At 41.0% G+C, this 19,044-nt stretch overlaps 1 protein-coding gene across 1 annotated transcript in view; it reads right to left on the reverse strand.

Annotated features, from left to right (window-relative positions):
- The window catches only part of pdlim5a (PDZ and LIM domain 5a), a 146,010-nt gene extending 127,458 nt beyond the window's left edge, over window positions 1-18,552 (reverse strand). The window contains exons 1-2 of the mRNA XM_056283887.1: window positions 18,432-18,552; window positions 17,512-17,828 (exon numbers count right to left, since the gene is read on the reverse strand). Of these exons, the coding sequence (XP_056139862.1) occupies window positions 17,512-17,610 (99 nt within the window). The 5' untranslated portion in view covers window positions 17,611-17,828; window positions 18,432-18,552. The remainder of the gene's footprint in view (window positions 1-17,511; window positions 17,829-18,431) is intronic.
- Window positions 18,553-19,044: the final 492 nt, after the last annotated feature.

Genomic DNA, 19,044 nt, shown 5'->3' on the forward strand with positions numbered 1-19,044 from the left:
ACTCATCTGTCCTCATTTGTAACACTTACTACCAAATTCCGCTGCATCTGGAGGAAATATCAGCACAATAACTGTTCATCAGGGGGCTTCATGAAATGGGTTTCCATGGCTGAACAGATGCACACAAGCCTAAGATCACCGTGTACAATGCCAAGTGTCGGCCAAGCAGTGGAAACTTGTTCTCTGGAGTGATGAATCGTGCTTCACTATCTGACTATCTGGCACTCTGATGGACCACTCTGATAGTTTGCCAGATGCCAGGAAAATGCTACCTGTCCGAATGCATAGTGTAAACTGTAAAGTTTGATGGAGAAGGAATAATGGACTTGAGCTGTTTTTCATGGTTTGGGCTAGGCCCCTTAGTTCTAGTGAAGGGAAAATGTAATGCTACTGCATACAATGGCATTCTAGAGCATTGTGTGCTTAAACTTTGTGGCAACAGTTTGGGGAAGGTCCATTCCTGTTTCAGCATGACAATGCCTCTGTGCACAAGGCAAGGTCCACAAAGATGTGGTTTACTGAGTTTGGTTTGGAAGAACATGACTGGCCTGCACATCCCTGACCTCAACCCCATCCAACACATTTGGGATGAACTGGAACGCCGGCTGTGAGCCAGGACTTCACCCCATCATCAGTGCCTGACCTCACTGATACTCTTGTGGCTGAATGGGAGCGAATCCCTGCAGCCATGTTCCAAAATCTAGTGGAAAGCCTTCCCAGATGAGTGGAGGCTGTTATGGCAGCAAAGGAAGGGAGAAACTCCATAGTAATGCCCATGGTTTTGGAAGAGATGTTCAACAAGCACATGTGGGTGTGATTTTCAGGTCCCCATACTTTTGGCCATGTATTACCTTCCGTCATTGTGCTACTGTATTGTAGCTATCCTCCATTAGTTATGGAGCAGTCGTGTGAACAGGTGCATGTGGGAGAGAGAGAGACAGAGTGAGAGAGAGAGAGAGAGAGAGAGAGAGAGAGAGAGAGAGAGAGAGAGAGAGAGAGAGAGAGAGAGAGAGAGAGAGAAAGAGAGAACGTGTGTGAGACAGATGAAACAAAAAGAGCATAAACATAATAAAAAAATAAAAGAGAACCATTTCTTGCCTCCTTGTATCTCTGTATCTTTGTCTCTACCTCTCTCATCTGGGCAGTGCCATCTCAGAGTTGGGCATCTGGTTGGTGCTGGGTTCATAATATCTTCTGATTAAATCTGGCCCAAAATGGCCCTCCTACGAGAATCGTATCTGGAATTATGTGATCCACAACCTTTAAAAATCACAAGCCCCATCTTTCCCTTATCATTCATCATTTTGCCATCTGATGATGTTCGCGTGTCTACATACTTTTGGCCATGTAGTATAAGTCAGCAATATCGCCAAAGGCTCTGCTGTGAAATAGCATAGTGACGAAGTCCACAGCTTTAATTCAAATGGTGTTTGATGCAAGCATTTTAAAAAGTACTGAAATAATATTCTTTGACATATTCAAAACTGTTCGAATGTAAGGAGCACAAATGCTATATGTTCTATACATAAGACATGAGCTTGCTTGCATCAGAGTATATGATGCAAGCAACTAAATTAAAATCTCATAATATACATGTCAATTCAAGTCACGTTACAAAGAATATGAATGCTTTCTACTTTGTCTTTTCTTAAACCTTTCTGATAACGCCATGAACATGAATATACAATACAGTTGGTGTTTTCTCTTAGTGCTTTTGCTTTTGTTCCATTCAAGCAAGCCATACACTATACTAGGATAAGAAATGGAAATTGAAAGAAAGTATTTTATATTAACCTGACTCTGGAGATTCTATATTTAAATGGAGTGCTCAAACTGCCAGTAAGAATCAATATAATGTAATGGCTTGTTTTAAAATGGTCTGAGCGCGCCAGAAGACCTTTCTAAATGATTGAACAATCCTGTAATAGTATATGGGCAGGGTGTGTGTGTCTGTCTGTGCATGCACATGCACCAAGAGGTTAACACACACACATATGCCCACAGATGCTGACAAGTGCTGATGCTAAGCATATATGTACATAGCTAAACTGAATATACAACCTAATGAATGAAGCACATCTGAAAATAACTTTGTGTGGTTCTTTTACCTACAGCGGTGCACTAGTGTCTAATAATCACTGGTTGACTTGTATCTTAATACCACACGCCCTAATGAAAAAGGTCCTTCTGACAAGAAGTGATGAAAGGTAATAATTACCATTTGAATTAAGCGCAGCCGCAATATGGAGAGATCAATAGAAGACACTCAGGTATAAATGTAGGGTTGTCTTTTTTAGACACTGTGAAAACTGATTTCATTGGAGCAGATCAGATTTCTATGTCATTCATTCACCGGCACTGAGAAACAATGTCTAAAGGAACAGCATTGCAGAGGGAGAAAATAATAGAACCAGATGAGAAAGACGGTCAAAGATAAAAATGTAAATACAATTTATTTGAATTGAAATGGAACTAAAGCATGACTCCAAGGGTAAAAAAAAAAATGGCATAGCCAGCCAGCTGACCCACCGTGCATGACTGGAGGGCTGCGCCACAGGCGGGGAAATGCTCAGCACTCTGTGCCAACTCTTCCGGCTTCCATTCAGCATCCTTGGGCAAGCCACGGAAACGACCCCTGACACTAACCGCAATGCTCTGGTCTGGGGCTTGAAGACTGTCGTGCCTGCAGTGGACACACCTGTGGTCATCACTGGGAATGGTACTGTCCCCAGGCCTTGATAGGGCTCCTGTAAACCTTGCCATCTACAATAGAGGCTGTGCAGATGGGAGACCTGAGTTTATCTTAGTCGGCGACTCCATCATCAAGTTTGTGGAAATTCTAAATGTAATTACATACTGCTGATCTGGTGCCAAAATTCTGGCCATGGATACACTCAACCCTGTTCTTACTGACATCCACCCAACTGCCGATACTATTATTGTTCATGTGGGCACAAATTATATTAGACTTCAGCAGCCAATCAAGCTTCAACAGGACTATGAGACACTAATTGATAAAATTCAGAGCCTTGAAAGCTCTGTATTGTATCAGGCCCAATTCCCTCTCAGAGGAAAAGCTGTGGGAATTTCAATCATCTCCTCAGTGCTCACCAATGGCTATTGAACTTTTGTATTGCCACTGGAACTAGATTTGTTGATAATTTTGACTATTTCTTGAACTAAAAGGACCAGTACAAGAAATATAACCTTCATCCAAACCACAGAGGCAAGACTGTTCACCAAAAACATTGTCCTCCATTTGCAGTCCCTATGATGTGTTGAGAGGATAGGTTGGACCAGTGATATCCCCCACCCCAATGTCCCACAGACTGTATCCCTATCCCATCCCATCATGCCTATTCAAGTTGTTGAAGGTAGGCAATCCCATTTTATTACACAGAAAACTGTACATAGGTCAGCCAACCATAAAAATCTGATTCAGATTAACACCTCTCTCTCACATACTGAAGTCTCAGCCATTGGGCTGAATGATACAACTTTAAAACTGTCTTTATTAAATGAGAGATCTTTAGCAGGAAAAGCTGTGGTAGGTAGTGACCTTATTACAGATAATAAACTGGACATATTACTTTTAACTTAAACTTTTCAGGACTTTAGCAATAGTTTTGCACAGAGGCATTACCACCAAATTTTAACTTTTTAAATGTTTTTAAGTATGATAAGGGAGGTGGAGGTGTAGCAGCACTCTAGCATGTTTTTATGCAGGCAGCTGACTTTTGGCGAGTACACTTCATTCAAATATCTTGCATTGACTCTGTCAAAACTGTCCAGAAACGCTACATGCCTGCTAACTCGGCTGATACCTTGGTTACCAAATTCTGTAATGTTGTAACATCTACTGTGTTGTCCTGTGATGACATGGTAATTGCCTTTAATGATGGTACTAAACGTGTTTTAGCTGATATTGCTCCTGTTAAAATCAAAGCGTTGTCTGATAAAAGTAATAGTCCTTGGCTAATGAATGAATTCATAAGGAGGATGAAAAGGGACTGCAGAAGGGCTGAGCCTAAGTAGCTTCATTTTAAAATTTACAAAAATGTGGTATGGTTTCATGCCACAAAAGGGCACTACAAATGTGATGTTTGCTTTGAGAATGTTGATTGAAAAGCATAGAGAAGGCCAGAAGGCGCTACATTGTGTCTTTGTGGATTTAGAGAAAGCATATGACAGGGTACCAAGAGAGGAGGTGTGGTATTGTATGGGGAAGTCATGAGCTGCAGAGAAGTATGTAGGAGTGGTGCAGGATATATATGTGGGAAGCATGACGATGGTGAGGTGTGTGGTTGGAATGACAGATGGGTTCAAGGCGGAGGTGGGATTACATCAAGGATCGGCTCTGAGCCCTTTCTTGTTTGCAATAGTGATGGACAGCTTGATGGATGAGATCAGGCAGGAGTCTCCATGGACTATGATGTTTGCAGATGACATTGTGATCTGTAGTGAGAGCAGGGTGCAGGTTAAGGAGAGCTTGGAGAGGTGGAGGTATGCACTGGAGAGAAGAGGAATGAAAATCAGTAGGCGCAAGATGGAATATCTATGCGTGAATGAAAGGGAGGACATTGGAATGGCCAGGATGCAAGGAGTAGAGGTGACGGAGGCATATGAGTTTAAATACTTGGGGTCAACTGTCCAAAGTAACAGGGAGTGCAGAAGAAAGGTGAAGAAGAGAGTGCGGGCAGGGTGGAGTGGGTGGAGAAGAGTGTCAGGAGTGATTTGTGACAGAAGGGTACCAGCAAGAGTTAAAGGGAAGATTTATAAGATGGTTGTGAGACCGGTTATGTTATATGTTTTGGAGACAGCGACACTGACAAAAAGACAGGCGGCAGAGCTGGAGGTGGCAGAGTTGAAGATGCTAAGACTTTCACTGGGAGTGAGGAAGAAGGACAGGCTTAGGAATGAGTATAGTAGAGGGACAGCTCAGGTTGGACGGTTTGGAGACAAAGCAAGAGAGGCAAGATTGAGATGGCTTGGACATGTATGGAAGAGAGATGCTGGGAATATTGGGAGAAGGATGCTGAATATGGAGCTGCCAGGAAAGCGGAAAAGAGGAAGGCCAAAGAGGAGGTTTATGGATGTGGTGAGGAAGGACATGCAGGTGGCTGGTTTGACAGAGAAAGATGCAGAGGACAGGAAGAAATGGAAACGGATGATCAGCTATGGTGACCCCTAATGAGAGCAGTCGAAAGTAGTAGTAGACTCAAATCTTCTGTTGTGAAATCATTTTTAAATAAGTCCACTCTAGATCCATCTATTATTCATAACCACAGACCAATCTCTAACCTCCCATTCCTAAGTTATTGGAAAAAGTCGTCCACAAGCAGTTAATAAGCCACCTGGCAAAAAACAAAACACAGGATCTCTACCAATCTGGATTTCGCTGTAACCATAGTACAGAAACAGCTTTGGTCAAAGTTATTAATGACTTAAGAATAAATAGTGATACTGGTAGCATTTCTATTTTAGTATTATTGGATCCAAATGTGTCATTTGACACTACCGGTCATGATATTTTAATGGAGAGGCTTGAGAGGTGGGTTGGCCTATCTAGGTCAGCACTGGACTCGATTTTACAATACCTCAAAGAATGCGATTTCAGTGTTCGTCTTGGGAATTTTAAGTCCAAAATAATGTTTCCATATATGGTGTTCCCCAGGGATAACTTTTAGGCCCATTATTGCTTAGTTTGTACTTGATAACTCTGGGCCAACATATCAAGAAACATAATGTCTGTTACCATGCAACATGCAACTATATATCTCCCTGTCCCCTGATAACCTGAGCCCTATTGACACACTATCAGAATGTATCAAGGACATTGACAACTGGATGGCTAGTAATTTTTTACAGTTAAACAGTGAGAAGACAAAAATCCTGGTTATTGGGGCAAAGACTAATGAACGGGATATCTCTTGTCTGTCTCTTGTCACAACTGTCCCTGGAAATTGTCACAAAGGTCAGAAACCTTGGCGTTATTCTGGACGCTGACAGAGCCACATTAGAAGCATAATTAAAACAGGATTTTAGCATTTCAGAAATATTGTGAAGGTAAGGAGCTTCTTATCCCAGGAGGATGCTGAAAAACTCGTCCACGCTTTTATTTCCCATCAGCTAGACTACTGAAACACGCTGGTCACAGGAATACATACAAAGCATCTCCATTGACTACAGCTACTTCAGAATGCCGCTGCTAGAATTTTGACTAGAAAAAGGAAACATGACCATATAACACCTGTGTTGCGGTCGTTACACTGGCTTCCAGTACATTTTAGAATTGATTTTAAAACTTAATGCTTGTTTTTAAGGCTTTTTGTAGTTTGGCACCCCAATAACTATCTGAATTGCTTGTGAGCTATGAACAAGCTAGACCCCTCAGGTCATCTGGAACCGGCCATCTGGTTATTCCCTGGGTCTTCACAAAAATTGGTGAATCTGCTCATACCTTTTATGCTCCATGCCACTGGAACATTCTACCCATCATGTTACATGTGCTCCAATGATATCATCTTTCAAAAACTGAAAACATTCCTTTTTATTTGTACCTTTCAGTAGCCTGGTTTGGTGGTCTTAAATATTATTTCATTTTATTCCTACCTTTTTTTACGGTTTTAATTCATATGGTCTTATTATTTTCTATTGGTTGGTTGCTGGTCTTAACCATTTTATTTAATTTCATTATTTTATTTTATTTCGTAATAGTTTTTAATGCACATGTATTATTTATGTGCTTGTTTTTAATTCAATTCAATCATGTCTAATGTTTTTATTTTGAACATTACCCACGTAGTTTTTTTGGCTGCAACTTCCGTGGTAGTCCACCTACTGTGAAGCACATTGTGCTTCCACCTGGAATGAAATGTGCTGTATAAATTAATTTTTGCCTGCTTTTTTGCTTGCTATGTTAAAAACCATAAACAAAATAAAAAGCAACAAAAGTATAGCACAACCATAAACCCAAATACTTTTGCAGGGCTGAAGCTAAACACACTTTGCCGAATGTGTGATATTCAAGCCAGCATTCATGCAATAACACTCTTGTGCAATGAGGCGATTGCCATTGACATTAAGGGACTGCTTGGACAGCACTTGGGATCACAATGCAACCATTGTTCCTGCTCAAAATGGATCCAAAGTAGACTGACTTAAGGGCATTACCATACACTTTATAAGGCTGTTATTTATTCTAATGGACATCGGAGTTGTATATTTTGCTTATTTTGATACAACAGTTTTACCATTACAGTGATGGCTAATTAGCATCCTACAGCTAATATCATGGTCAGGAAAGATTATTGAAGAAAAATATTTGCCCTAAAACCATTTTAAAGTTATGTGCAGGTTATCATTATGCATTTAGTCAAGGAAATTGGGGCTCTGAAAGTGGGAATTTCACCAAGAAACAGTGGGAGATGAAAATCTTCCACCACACTTGGATAGATTTAAAAGTTATGCTAAACATGTTTAACAGACAATTAAAGCATTAAGTGAATATTCCTCTTAGTGTGGAGGTTGAGCATCTTTCAAAGTTAATGAGCATGGAAAGCCTCATCACTACAACCTACTAAAATTCTGAGATTATTTTTTTGTAAAATGGGAATTTTGCTATATTTGACCTTTCCAGCCTGTGGTGTGGTTATTCTTTTATTTGTGAACTTACAGCATCATTTTACCGCTGCAAAGAAAACTTTGGAGAGCAAAAAAAACCAATTATATAAATCAGAATAATATCTAAATTACCAAAAAACAATTTCCCCACCCTAATCATCATTACATCTATGGTTGGAATGCAGGGTTAAATGAATCCAATTGTGGCTTACAAGAACCTGTAATGAGGAGCTGTTGGAGTTTAGAGCATCCAGATAACAGTGGGATACCAACTGTGCCTGAAGCAAGCAGGAGTTCATGTTTGATGCCTTAACATTTTGCAGAGACATGCTATTGGATTTGTTTGCCTCTCTCATTAAATTTTACTTGATGTACTATATGGATGAATGTCAACCATTCCATTGATCCTGACAATTATTGCTGTCCTGATACATGGTCAAAGACAGGCTATGAAACTCTGGGTAAGTATGACGGTTAAAAAGTTAGATGAACATACTCCTCAAAAAGAAATATCTTTGTCCTCACAGTGTATCATACTTTTGAATCAGCTCAACTAGAGGTTTTCAGTAATACATATGATCCTTTATCATGCCAGCAAGCACAGGGCTATGACAACATGAAGCTATAATTCATGCTGACATTAATGAAAGCTTCAACACAAGATCAAAATGAAGCTTCAAAGGAGAGCAGTCTATACATCCAACGTAGTTATACTTGTGTCAATCCTATTATTCTACCAATGTAAATATCATACAAGAACACAACAAAAGCATAGCAACAAGAACAAGTATTCACACCAACCCAAATACTTTTGCAGGGCTGAAGCTAAATACACTTTGCCGAACGTGTAATAATCAAGCCAGCATTCATGCAATAACACTCTTGCTCAATGAGGCCATTGCCATTGACATTAAGGACTGCTTGGACAGCACTTGGGATCACAATGCAACCATTGTTCCTGCTCAAAATGGATCCAAAGTGGATTGCCTTTAGGGCATTACCATACACTTTATAAGGCTGTTATTTATTCTAATGGACATCAGAGTTGTATATTTTTTTTACTTTGAATACAACAATTTTAACATTACAGTCATGGTTAATTAGCGTCATACAGCTAATATCATGCCCAGGAAAGATTATTGAAGAAAAATATTTGCCCTAAAACCATTTTAAAGTTATGTAAAGGTTATCATTATGCATTTAGTCAAGGACATTGGGGCTCTGAAAGTGGGAATTTCACCAAGAAACAGTGGGAGATGGAATTCCTCCACCACACTTGGATAGATTTAAAAATTATGCTAAACATGTTTAACATACAATTAAAGCATTAAGTTCAGTTTTCTCTTAGTGTTAAGGTTGAGCAATCTGCTCATATTTGGATTCTAATGGGCATGGAAAGCCTCATCACCACAACCAACTAAAATTCTTCTGAGATTCTTTTGTTTGTAAAATGGAAATCTTATTATATTTGACTTTTCAAGCTTGTTGTGTGGTTATTATTTTATTCGTGAACTTACAGCATCAATTTACCGCAACTAAGAAAACTTCACAGAGCAAAAAAACAAAACAAAACATAGTTATATAAATCAAAATGATATAGCGAATCCAGGGGACAGCTGGGAACCGCCGCAGTTGGGACGTGAACCCGGGTCGACTTTGTTCACCAGTCAACTAAAGGGTCTGTCCCGCTAGCTAAGGGCTAGCGAGTCTAGTCATCCATGGTCGTTACATCACCCCCCTCCTACGGGAAGGGCGTCCCCATGCTTCAGCATTTCCTACATTTCTTATAAAATCCTCCTCCCCCTTATAAAATCCTCACCTATAAATCCCTCCATGCCCATACCCCCAGTACCTATCAGACCTCCTCAACCCCTATATTCCGCCCCAGAATCTGCGGTCCGCAGACACGGGCCTGCTTTCCACCCCCCACACCAGCCTGTGAACTTTTGGGGATAGAGCCTTTAGAGTGGCAGCCCCACCCTTTGAAACTCTATTCCAGCAGAGATCCGCAATGCTGCTTTTTTGGACAATTTTAAAAGACTACTGAAAACCTACCTTTTTACTAAGGCCTATGGTCTGCAGTCTTTTGGTTTTGATTTTAATCTTTTTTCTTTTTTTTAATCTAGTGTAAAGCGTCCTTGGGTTCATTGAAAGGCACTATACAAAACTAAGTTGTTGTTGTTGTTTCTTATAGATAAACTTTGATATTCTCCCTTTATGCCTCGAGAATATTGGTGTTGGCTTCAGAGGATGTTTCTCTCTGCACCTTCTCTACTCTCTCTTTCTCCTGCTCAATTTCAGAAAACCACTTATTGCATTCAGATTTTAACCTACAAGCTAAACCAATGCATGTGCGTCTTATGAAACAATTCGCTGCTTCCCATAATGTTAAGGGATTATCACATGACCCATCATTGTGTTCAATAAATTCACCAAGTTGTGTTTTCATTTGTGATAGAAAATCAGCACTCTGCTACACAGAGAGTCATTAAATCTCCATCTGAGTGCTTTGGGATAATCAATGAACTGTGTTAAAGTGCATAACACAGGGGTATGATCAGAAATTAAGATAGAGAGCGTGTTAATATGGGGTATATTATTTATAAAAGACGGGCTGTAAAATATATAATCAATCCTGGAGGAGGTGCTATGACAACCAGAATGAAATGAGTAGGCTTTAACTTTGTCATTATGAATGCGCCAAAGATCCACTAGGTTCACGTCAACCAGGAACGATCTTAGAGCTAAGGATGAGGGGGAGGATGCGTTAAGTGCCTGTAGATCTGTTGAGTTCTGCGGAGACCGTGGTATTATAATTGCCAACAGCAATGCAATGAAGGTCTCAATAATGTAACAGAGTCGCACTGATGGAGGGCAAAAGTTTTCATCAAAAACAATAGGTGCATCGATACACATTAATAGAAGTTTTGCATAATTAATAGAGAGCATTACTTAGACAAATCTGCCATCATTGTCATTACCATTCTTCATAACTACAAGCTGTGGTGTCCTTTCCGCTACAGTTAGGACACCTCTAGCTTTAGTTAATGCTCATGAATGAGCTATAATTTTATGGTGCTTGTTTTGGAACCACTGTATGTCATTTACTGTTGGGTGTGTCTATTGAATCAGAGCTATAGAAACATGTTTTTGTTGTAAAATTTCCAGACAATGCATGAGCTTAATGGGTGAGTTCAGACCGTGAATGTTCCAGCTTAAGACATTTAAGTTGGCCATTTAAATGGTGGTGAAGAGGAGTAACAATATAACATGTAAACAGTCCACTTTATATGAGTAGTAAAGAAATGAATTAAACAGAGACTATGTCTCCTAAGAGCTATTGGCCACACAGTACATGTAAAGATGGACAAATTGGAGGAGACTGGTATACATTGCGATGTTCCGTGCTGCAGTCATGGCAGGTACTCTCGATTTTATGTCATCATTGTGTGTCACCTTGCGAGTGACGCAAAAGACAGTTTGAAATCTGATTTGGGGAGCCAGAATGTCCAGACTGAGATGCAGCTATAGAAATCCAAATAGAATCACATTTTAAAACCACCTCAAAATGTGGTTTAGATCTGATTTGCAAAAATCACCACAACACTAAGAGCAGGATAAGCAGTTTGGATAATGGATGGATGGACATTTCATATGTTGTTTTTTTTTGCTGTCCAGACTTCCTAAAATCAATCTGGATATGCCAAAAAAAAAAAGGATTTGGGCTGGCAGTCTAAACAAGGCCATAAACAAGGTCCATAAACAAGGCCAGGGTCATAAACAAGGTCCTCTGATCAGGGTTTGCTGGTTGTTCCTAGGTTTAAAGTAAATGAGACGGTGCTTTTGAGGTTGTGGCTCCTTAACTTTGGAACTCCCTCCTTTTGGGCTTAAGATCTGTAGAAACTGCTATATTCTATTTATTTCTGCTTTTAGTCAGTATGTTTATGCTTTATTTCCTCTATGAAGCACTTTGTGACGTCTCTACTCTCGAAAGGTGCTATATAGTAAATAAAGTTACTTACTAATATGTATTTCTACTGTCACTATGGATTATTTCTCCATTTTTCTCTTGGATGTTAGACACGACAGCTTTGTCATGTCTTATAGATTGGTATGTGTAGGTCTAATATGGACAAGCTATCCAACTCACATCTAATTGTCAGCATAGAGAGAACCACTTAGATGAGGTCACTGGCAGGACAAGACCACTGTCAACATGCTCTTTGGAGGGATGAACATATTTCCCTGTCTTTTGCCTTTCTTTTCATCATAATTATAGTGTCACGCACTTCAAAACCAAAACAACATATCTTGATGAAAACAGGGATTAAACACTAATGTAAAAATATTATGTTCAGTCAATGACCACACCGGGAGCCACGTTTATAACTTTTACTTTACCAACATCAACTCACGACACTTTTCACCTTGCCGTAAATCACACTGCCCCCCGCCCCTCTCAAAGGCACAGTAACTGCTAGTGCTCAACCATACAAGTCAGACTTGGGCATAACACCACCCCAACCAGACACAACACAAAAACAAAAACAGATTTACATTGTAATATCCCCCCAAAAAATGCCAATTGATATAAAATTAATGATACCACACAAAAATATGACAAATTAACATTTAGTATTAACATTTAGTATTGAACACCTAGCTCTGGATCAATAGATTTGTTTGGAGCCTGGCATGACCTCTACCAACAGTGCAAGTTAAGAAAATCCTGTTAGCTTATCTTGGCCAAATACAGCATGTCTGATTCTCTCCCACAAACATGTGCAGACAGACTGATTGGTGGGAAAGTCAGTGATAACCTGTTGGTTCTGGCTCTGGATCCATTTCATTGAGACAAATTGCTGTTCATAGAAAGGCATGGGACTTATTTGATTAAGATGAATTGAAGAATCATTAAGTCATGCGGAGAGGCTGTCAGCTTGCTCTGATGCCTCAATAAATTGAGGCACAATGCTTGTAAAATCTGAGGTATGAGTTAGGTTCAAAGATGAGTTATGCATGGTGCTGTGATGCATGTGTGTTGGTGTGAGGTCTGTTTGTGCGGGAGTGTGTTTGTGTCCTTTTTGTGGTCATGTATGAGTGTGTGTGTGTGTGTGTGTGAGAGAGAGAGAGAGAGAGAGAGAGAGAGAGAGAGAGAGAGAGAGAGAGAGAGAGAGAGAGAGCAAGAGAGAGAAATTATTTAAGGAACAAACGTGTATTTAAAGTAGACCCATCACTAAGGTCAGTTGTTTTAATCGCATGTTGAAAGGCCAGCCTCATGGGGAGCAGCAAAAGTAGTCATCACTTATGCAGTTCCAGGAAATGCATTCTTCCTTGAAAAGGTTTTAGATTAGCCGTGTGGTCATTTCGCTATAGACAGTACACTGACTGCAGCAGTTGTGTCATCTGTTTCTCCACCACTTATTCTTACTGTCTCAGCATAAATTGCTTAAGTGTTCAAATATATTAATTTGTGGATCTGAAATTCCAATCCATTATCAGCAACTATGTTTATGAACCTTAAATATGCCATATGTTAAATATGTCAAAGACAGAAAATCAACACATAAATCAACACTATCTCTGCATGCCAGTACCAATTAATCTCAATGTGGATTTTTAAAGCCATTGCATTGTCGTTAAAGAGATTCAGTATTTATTAACTGTCCTGACATTATATGATATTTGATTGGTAATTTGTATTACTGTGCTGTTTCTGAAATATCTAAATGTTCTTCATTTCTAAAAAAAAAAAAAAAAGAACTTACAATAACAGCATTGGTCTGTGACCAGTTTGTCTCTGAAGTGGATGTGGTCATGTGAGCTGACAAGTGAGCTTAAAACTCTGACTATTCTTGGAAGCTTAATGCACACGCTCCCCTGAGCAAGCCTCTCTAAAATTATTTTAGCGGTAAATCCAGTAAATGGTCCCCCCTCTGAAAGCTTTTAATGGGCATTCACTAAATATTAATTAGCGTGGGCTCACTGACAGAACTATCTATCTCCAAATACAGACACAGCAAGTTAGTTTTAAATAAAACAGACTGCCATGCCAGTGTACAATTGATCTGACTATAAATCCTAGTAAGAGTAACACCGTATCTTTACTTTACTTTCTCTGTATAGATTTAGACCCAAGTCCAGCTTTAACGAGACTTCAGTGTGATACACAATACAATCTACTTTAACTCCCCAACTGCTTGCTTGCAAAATGTACATACTGGTTCAATTATTGTGGGCACAATTCTTTGGGAAAATGCTGCACTACTGAAGCAAGATATGTGTGTGTGTGTGTGCGTGTGTGGGGGGGTGGGGTGGGGGGGTGGGGGGGGTCTGCTCCCAGTATAGAGGATTTTCCTAAGGCAATGGGCCTGTAGACGAGGTTAAGTATCTGCTAAAAGCATTCTTTTTCTTCTTCCAATGGGTTTTTGAGGACTCTATCTATCAAGATGGGATGCTGTAGAACTATGAAATCCCGGTTATACTTTCTTTTCTTTTTTTACTTTTGGGGAGGTAATACCATCAGTCTAGACCTGTTTTAAGACTTCTTTCCTGCTCTGTGTAAAATATCACAGAATCCATTAAAAAATGGCAGGACTACTGGCATGGACAAAACTTAGAGTGAGGAATCCTAAACATAAGAGTTACAACAGTGACAGTAGTATATACTATGACTGGAACTAACACCATAAAGGGAACACAAAAACGTATTCATATATAGAGATTAGCAACAGCAGCTGCGAGAGCGAGTGTGGTTTGGCACCAGTACCACCTTCTCTTATAACCCCTGATCTGTGGTTAGAACCAACTCTGGGCGTCTCTCTCTCTGTGTGTGTGTGTGTGTGTGTGTGTGTGTGTGTGTGTGTGTGTGTGTGTGTGTGTGTGTGTGTGTGTGTGTGTGTGTGTGTGTGTGTTGTGTACATGATTTTGAGATGAGCAGCCAGAAGCACTGCCCTCAGCCTCCCCTTCTCCCCTCTAAGAGGATTTAATGGGTTGGGTAAGGTTGGGTTAGGTTGGGTTCTGGCTGGGTTCTGGCTGGGTTCTTATAGCCAAACTGAAAACAATAACATTTATGAGGGAGTGAGTCATGACTCACAAGAGCTCTAACAGATGAAGGGAGATGAAAGAGAGGTACAGAGATAAAGAAAGAAAGAAAGAAAGAAAGAAAGAAAGAAAGAAAGAAAGAAAGAAAGAAAGAAAGAAAGAAAGAAAACGAACGAACGAACGAACGAAAGAACAAAAGAAAAGAAGAAAGGAAGGTTATGCATGTTATATAGAGAGGCCCAAAAAAGAAAAAAAACTAATTAATAGATGTGATAACTGTACGGGAGGCAGACATCAAGATTCAATTAGATGGCTGCTAGATTCAAATCATAGATCTGTATCATATCATATCATATCATATCAACTGGCATTGCATCTCAAATCTTCACCAGTCCTCAGTCATCCTAAATGGCATCATTCATTGTTCATCTTTATGATTTGCATTGCGTTAATATCAGTTCACACACAGTCACGTGTTGATTGTGTCTTTTTCATGGACTCCCCACTTCTTTCTATACGCTCTGCTCTCTCTTTGATCCCCTTTTCCTTCCTTCCTCTGTACAGGTCCAGATTTCTATTGAGCGTAATGTTGAATAGAAACCCCCCCCCCCTTAATTTCTCCAATCCCTCCAAGATGCACCACTCTCTGGCCTCTGCTGAGTTTCTTTTTTCTGCCGTTAAATTAAAATTTAATTTTTCCAAAGACCCAACAGATTTAGAATCAAGTAACATTGGCTGCTTTTCCCATTAATGCCTTGCCATCATGTAACTTACTCAGCACTTAAGTAACACTACTAGATGAATGAAATTCTGACATTTTTAGAAGCAACCTGGCCCAGATCTGGATGCAGATCTTACAGGATACGAGTCTTGTTGACAGTGTACATTCCACGGGCTTGAGTCATGCTCAATGAATGCGCATTGTGTCAGTGTGCACATATGCAACATTACTTTACTCTGACCCTGCCAATGTCTCCAAACCTCAAACCGTATTGATTACATCCTTGTCTTGTACTAAAGTCACAGAGGGCAGATTGTTAAAGTCTAGGCATCGTTACTGCTAACTTCTCATGCAGAAGAAATCTTTCGGTCTTAAAACATTATTTTTATGATTTCATCTTTTATCTACTGTCTTTCTCTCTTTCTTCAGTTTTCACATCATTTACTTCTCTTACTCTTTCTCTTCTCTATCAGTTAATCAAAATGACCTTCTTCCATGACCCTATGTACCACTTTTCCACAAAAAACAATAAACGCTCACACACACACACACACACACACACACACACACACACACACACACACACACACACACACACACACACACACACACACACACACACACACACACACACACACACACACACACACACACACACATACATACACAAACAATGGCAAGAGTTCACATGGCTCCAGTTAGTGGGAAAAATCTCACATCCAAAGCAATAACACAAACATGGCAACCCGAAGTTGCCCCAAGAGAGATTGGCACAGGACCTGGCAACCCATTTATCACTATCATGGTGCTCCAGAGTGCCCGTTTTAGTGAGTTGTGTTTGTGCATTTGTGTTGAACCTATGTATCTCCACATATACGTGTTTCTATGTAGAAAAGTGCACTGTGGGCTCAAATGTATTTGTGCCAATGGATGTTCCTGAAGCTCTGTATGAGCTGTGTGTGTGTGTGTGTGTGTGTGTGTGTGTGTGTGTGTGTGTGTGTGTGTGTGTGTGTGTGTGTGTATGTAATTGTGACATTTATTGGTCTGCCGGCTGCATGCAGAGCTAGCCAGGAAAGCTACATAATCTTAGCAGTACAGAACAGAAGCTTGAGTGTTCTCCGAAAAGGAGATTATCATGTTTCGGGACCACAGTGCAGTCAGTGAGGTGGCAATCTGTGTCTGTGTGTTTCAGCACATATAGCCTGGGGGGGGGGGGGGGACAAGAAAAGGTGGATGTTAAGAATTGTGAACACAGCGAAAAGCAAAGAAATCACGGGACCATCAAGTTGGATGTTCAAAAAGCATGAATGATGCCAAGAGTTGTGTGCCAGAGCTTGGATTGCTGCACATTTATTGTAGACACTCAAACTGAACATGACAGATGGCTTGTGTTTCAGTGCTGATAGGGTGGGGGGTGCAGGGTGGGGTGAAAAAGGTAACCGTGTAGAGGGGTGACAAAGATGGGATAGAGTTGGAAGTGGGGGAAGGGGTATAAAGAAAAGGAAAAGAACGTGCGCGCGTGTAAAAGGGAGGGAGGGAGAGAGGGAGAGAGAGAGAGAGAGAGAGAGAGAGAGAGAGAGAGAGAGAGAGAGAGAGAGAGAGAGAGAGAGAGAGAGAGAGAGAGAGAGAGAGAGAGAGAGAGAGAGAGAGAGAGAGAGAGAGAGAGAGAGCGAGAGAGCGAGAGAGACGGAGGGGGAAGGAGAGAGACGGAGGGGGAAGGAAGGAGAAAAGCCCAGGTTTATATTTTTCATAACCCATCAGCCAGATGGCATTATAAGAATGCCATTCTACAGCTGCCCTCTGACGAGTGGAGGCGTGTGTGTGTGTGTGTGTGTGTGTGTGTGTGTGTGTGTGTGTGTGTGTGTGCGTGTTGAGATTAAAGAGGAGCACATGCTTTCACAAAGCATGGAACATTTTACAGAATTTTAAGAGGGTGTGAGGCAAGATGATATAGAGCAGACATATCACCATGTGTGGGGTCCTGTCTTTCAGGGTGCTCCTGGGTTTCTTTTTTCTTTTCTTTTTTTTTGGTGGATGTGCCTGTCTGTGTGCCTAGGTGTGTGCGTCCATGCTGGCATGCATGCATCTATGCAGGTGGGTTTTTATTCCCCCATCTTACTCACCCTTGAGATGGTGAGCGGCATGTTGAAGTCCTTGCCTCCTTGAAGTCTGAAGCCCCAGGGGGCGGGGCCTAAGAGAGTGACGCTGTAGTTGCTGCTCATGTTTTCCCTGATGATTTCAGCAGCTCTCACTGATGACGTCGCAGCCAGGCGATGATGAGGTCACGGACGGGCAGCGATGACGTGGACTAGTGGCGTTGATGTCACCAGCTGGCGACAACAATGTCAGGGGCGCACAACGACGATTTAACTTCTGATGGCACGTAAGGACTCTGACAGAAATGTTAACACTCTGTCACGCTCAGCTCTTGCTCCACAATCTGAGAGGATAAGGGAGAAAGGTAGACATCTGTGTTGTTATCCTAATATTATTTATGTACAGTGAAGGGTAAGAGGAAGATTCATCCATGCCTGTACAGCAGTGAAAAAGAAAACCGAGTGGAGGAAAATTCAAAGAAAATGGGTAAAAGGGCCAAAAGCTAAAAGGAAATGATAGAAATATTCAATGTATAAATATAATCTTTAAAATTGATGCTGCAGATAAACAAATGTACAAATAAGGTGTACTTGTGTTTCGGAAAACAATAAAATGCATCTTAATTGTGCCCCAAAGATGGGAAAAGAAATACACACTGGCATGCCCCCCCCCCACACACACACACACCACTCACAGACACACAAACCAAACGCAATTATCATTGATAAATAAAAAAAATTTCATGGCTTTCTGGGAGATGATTTAAGAGTATGCAAAAGTAATAGCACAACAGATTCAACACAAGCCCAGTAAAAATGTGCCCTTCTAGTACAAAAACCACACTAAACGAAGCGTAAACAGTAAAGGCTGTAAAGAGTTTTAGCTATCGTTAATAACTGTGCTACTGTTCTTTAATGCTATTCTTCTGTGAAGGAGAAAGTTGTACCTCTGTAAAAGAAGAGGAAAGCAATTCCTTGACGGGCAGGTAGATAGACAGATGATGTATTTTCCTAGTTTTCCCTGGACTATCCCCTTCTCAGGAAACACACCGTTAATGTGTGTGTGGGTGTGTGGGTGTGAGAAAGGAAGAGAGGGATGTCATGGTGTTATATACTGGCTATTGACAGAGGGGAGGGGAAAGGTGGAGGAGGAGGAGGGGTGGAGAAAGAAGGAGGGGAGGTAAGAGTAGGAATGGGTAGGGAAGCGATTGGGATGTGAGAGGGCGGACGGAGAGGAGGGGGATACCCCCACCATGACAGGAGGCGTGGATAGTGCAGAACAGAAAAGAGGTGGAGAAAAGGAGGAGATGATAAAGGGGGGTGGGGGTTAGAAGAGGGGTGACAAGCCTGGTAATCAGGGGAAAAAAAGTGGGGGGCAGGAGAGAGAGGCCGGGGGTAGTGGGAGGGAGGTGTAGCAGGAGGGTTGTGGTGCTGTGGGGGGGGGGGGTAAGGAGAGGACCAGGAAGTACCACACACAGAGTAAAGATAAGAGGGAGAGGGAGAGACGATAAGGAAGAGGGAAAGAGGGGGAAAGCGAGGGATCAGTTCATCTTTCATTTC

Source organism: Lampris incognitus, chromosome 1 (assembly GCF_029633865.1).
Source record: "Lampris incognitus isolate fLamInc1 chromosome 1, fLamInc1.hap2, whole genome shotgun sequence".
NCBI classification, from domain to species: Eukaryota; Metazoa; Chordata; class Actinopteri; order Lampriformes; family Lampridae; genus Lampris; species Lampris incognitus.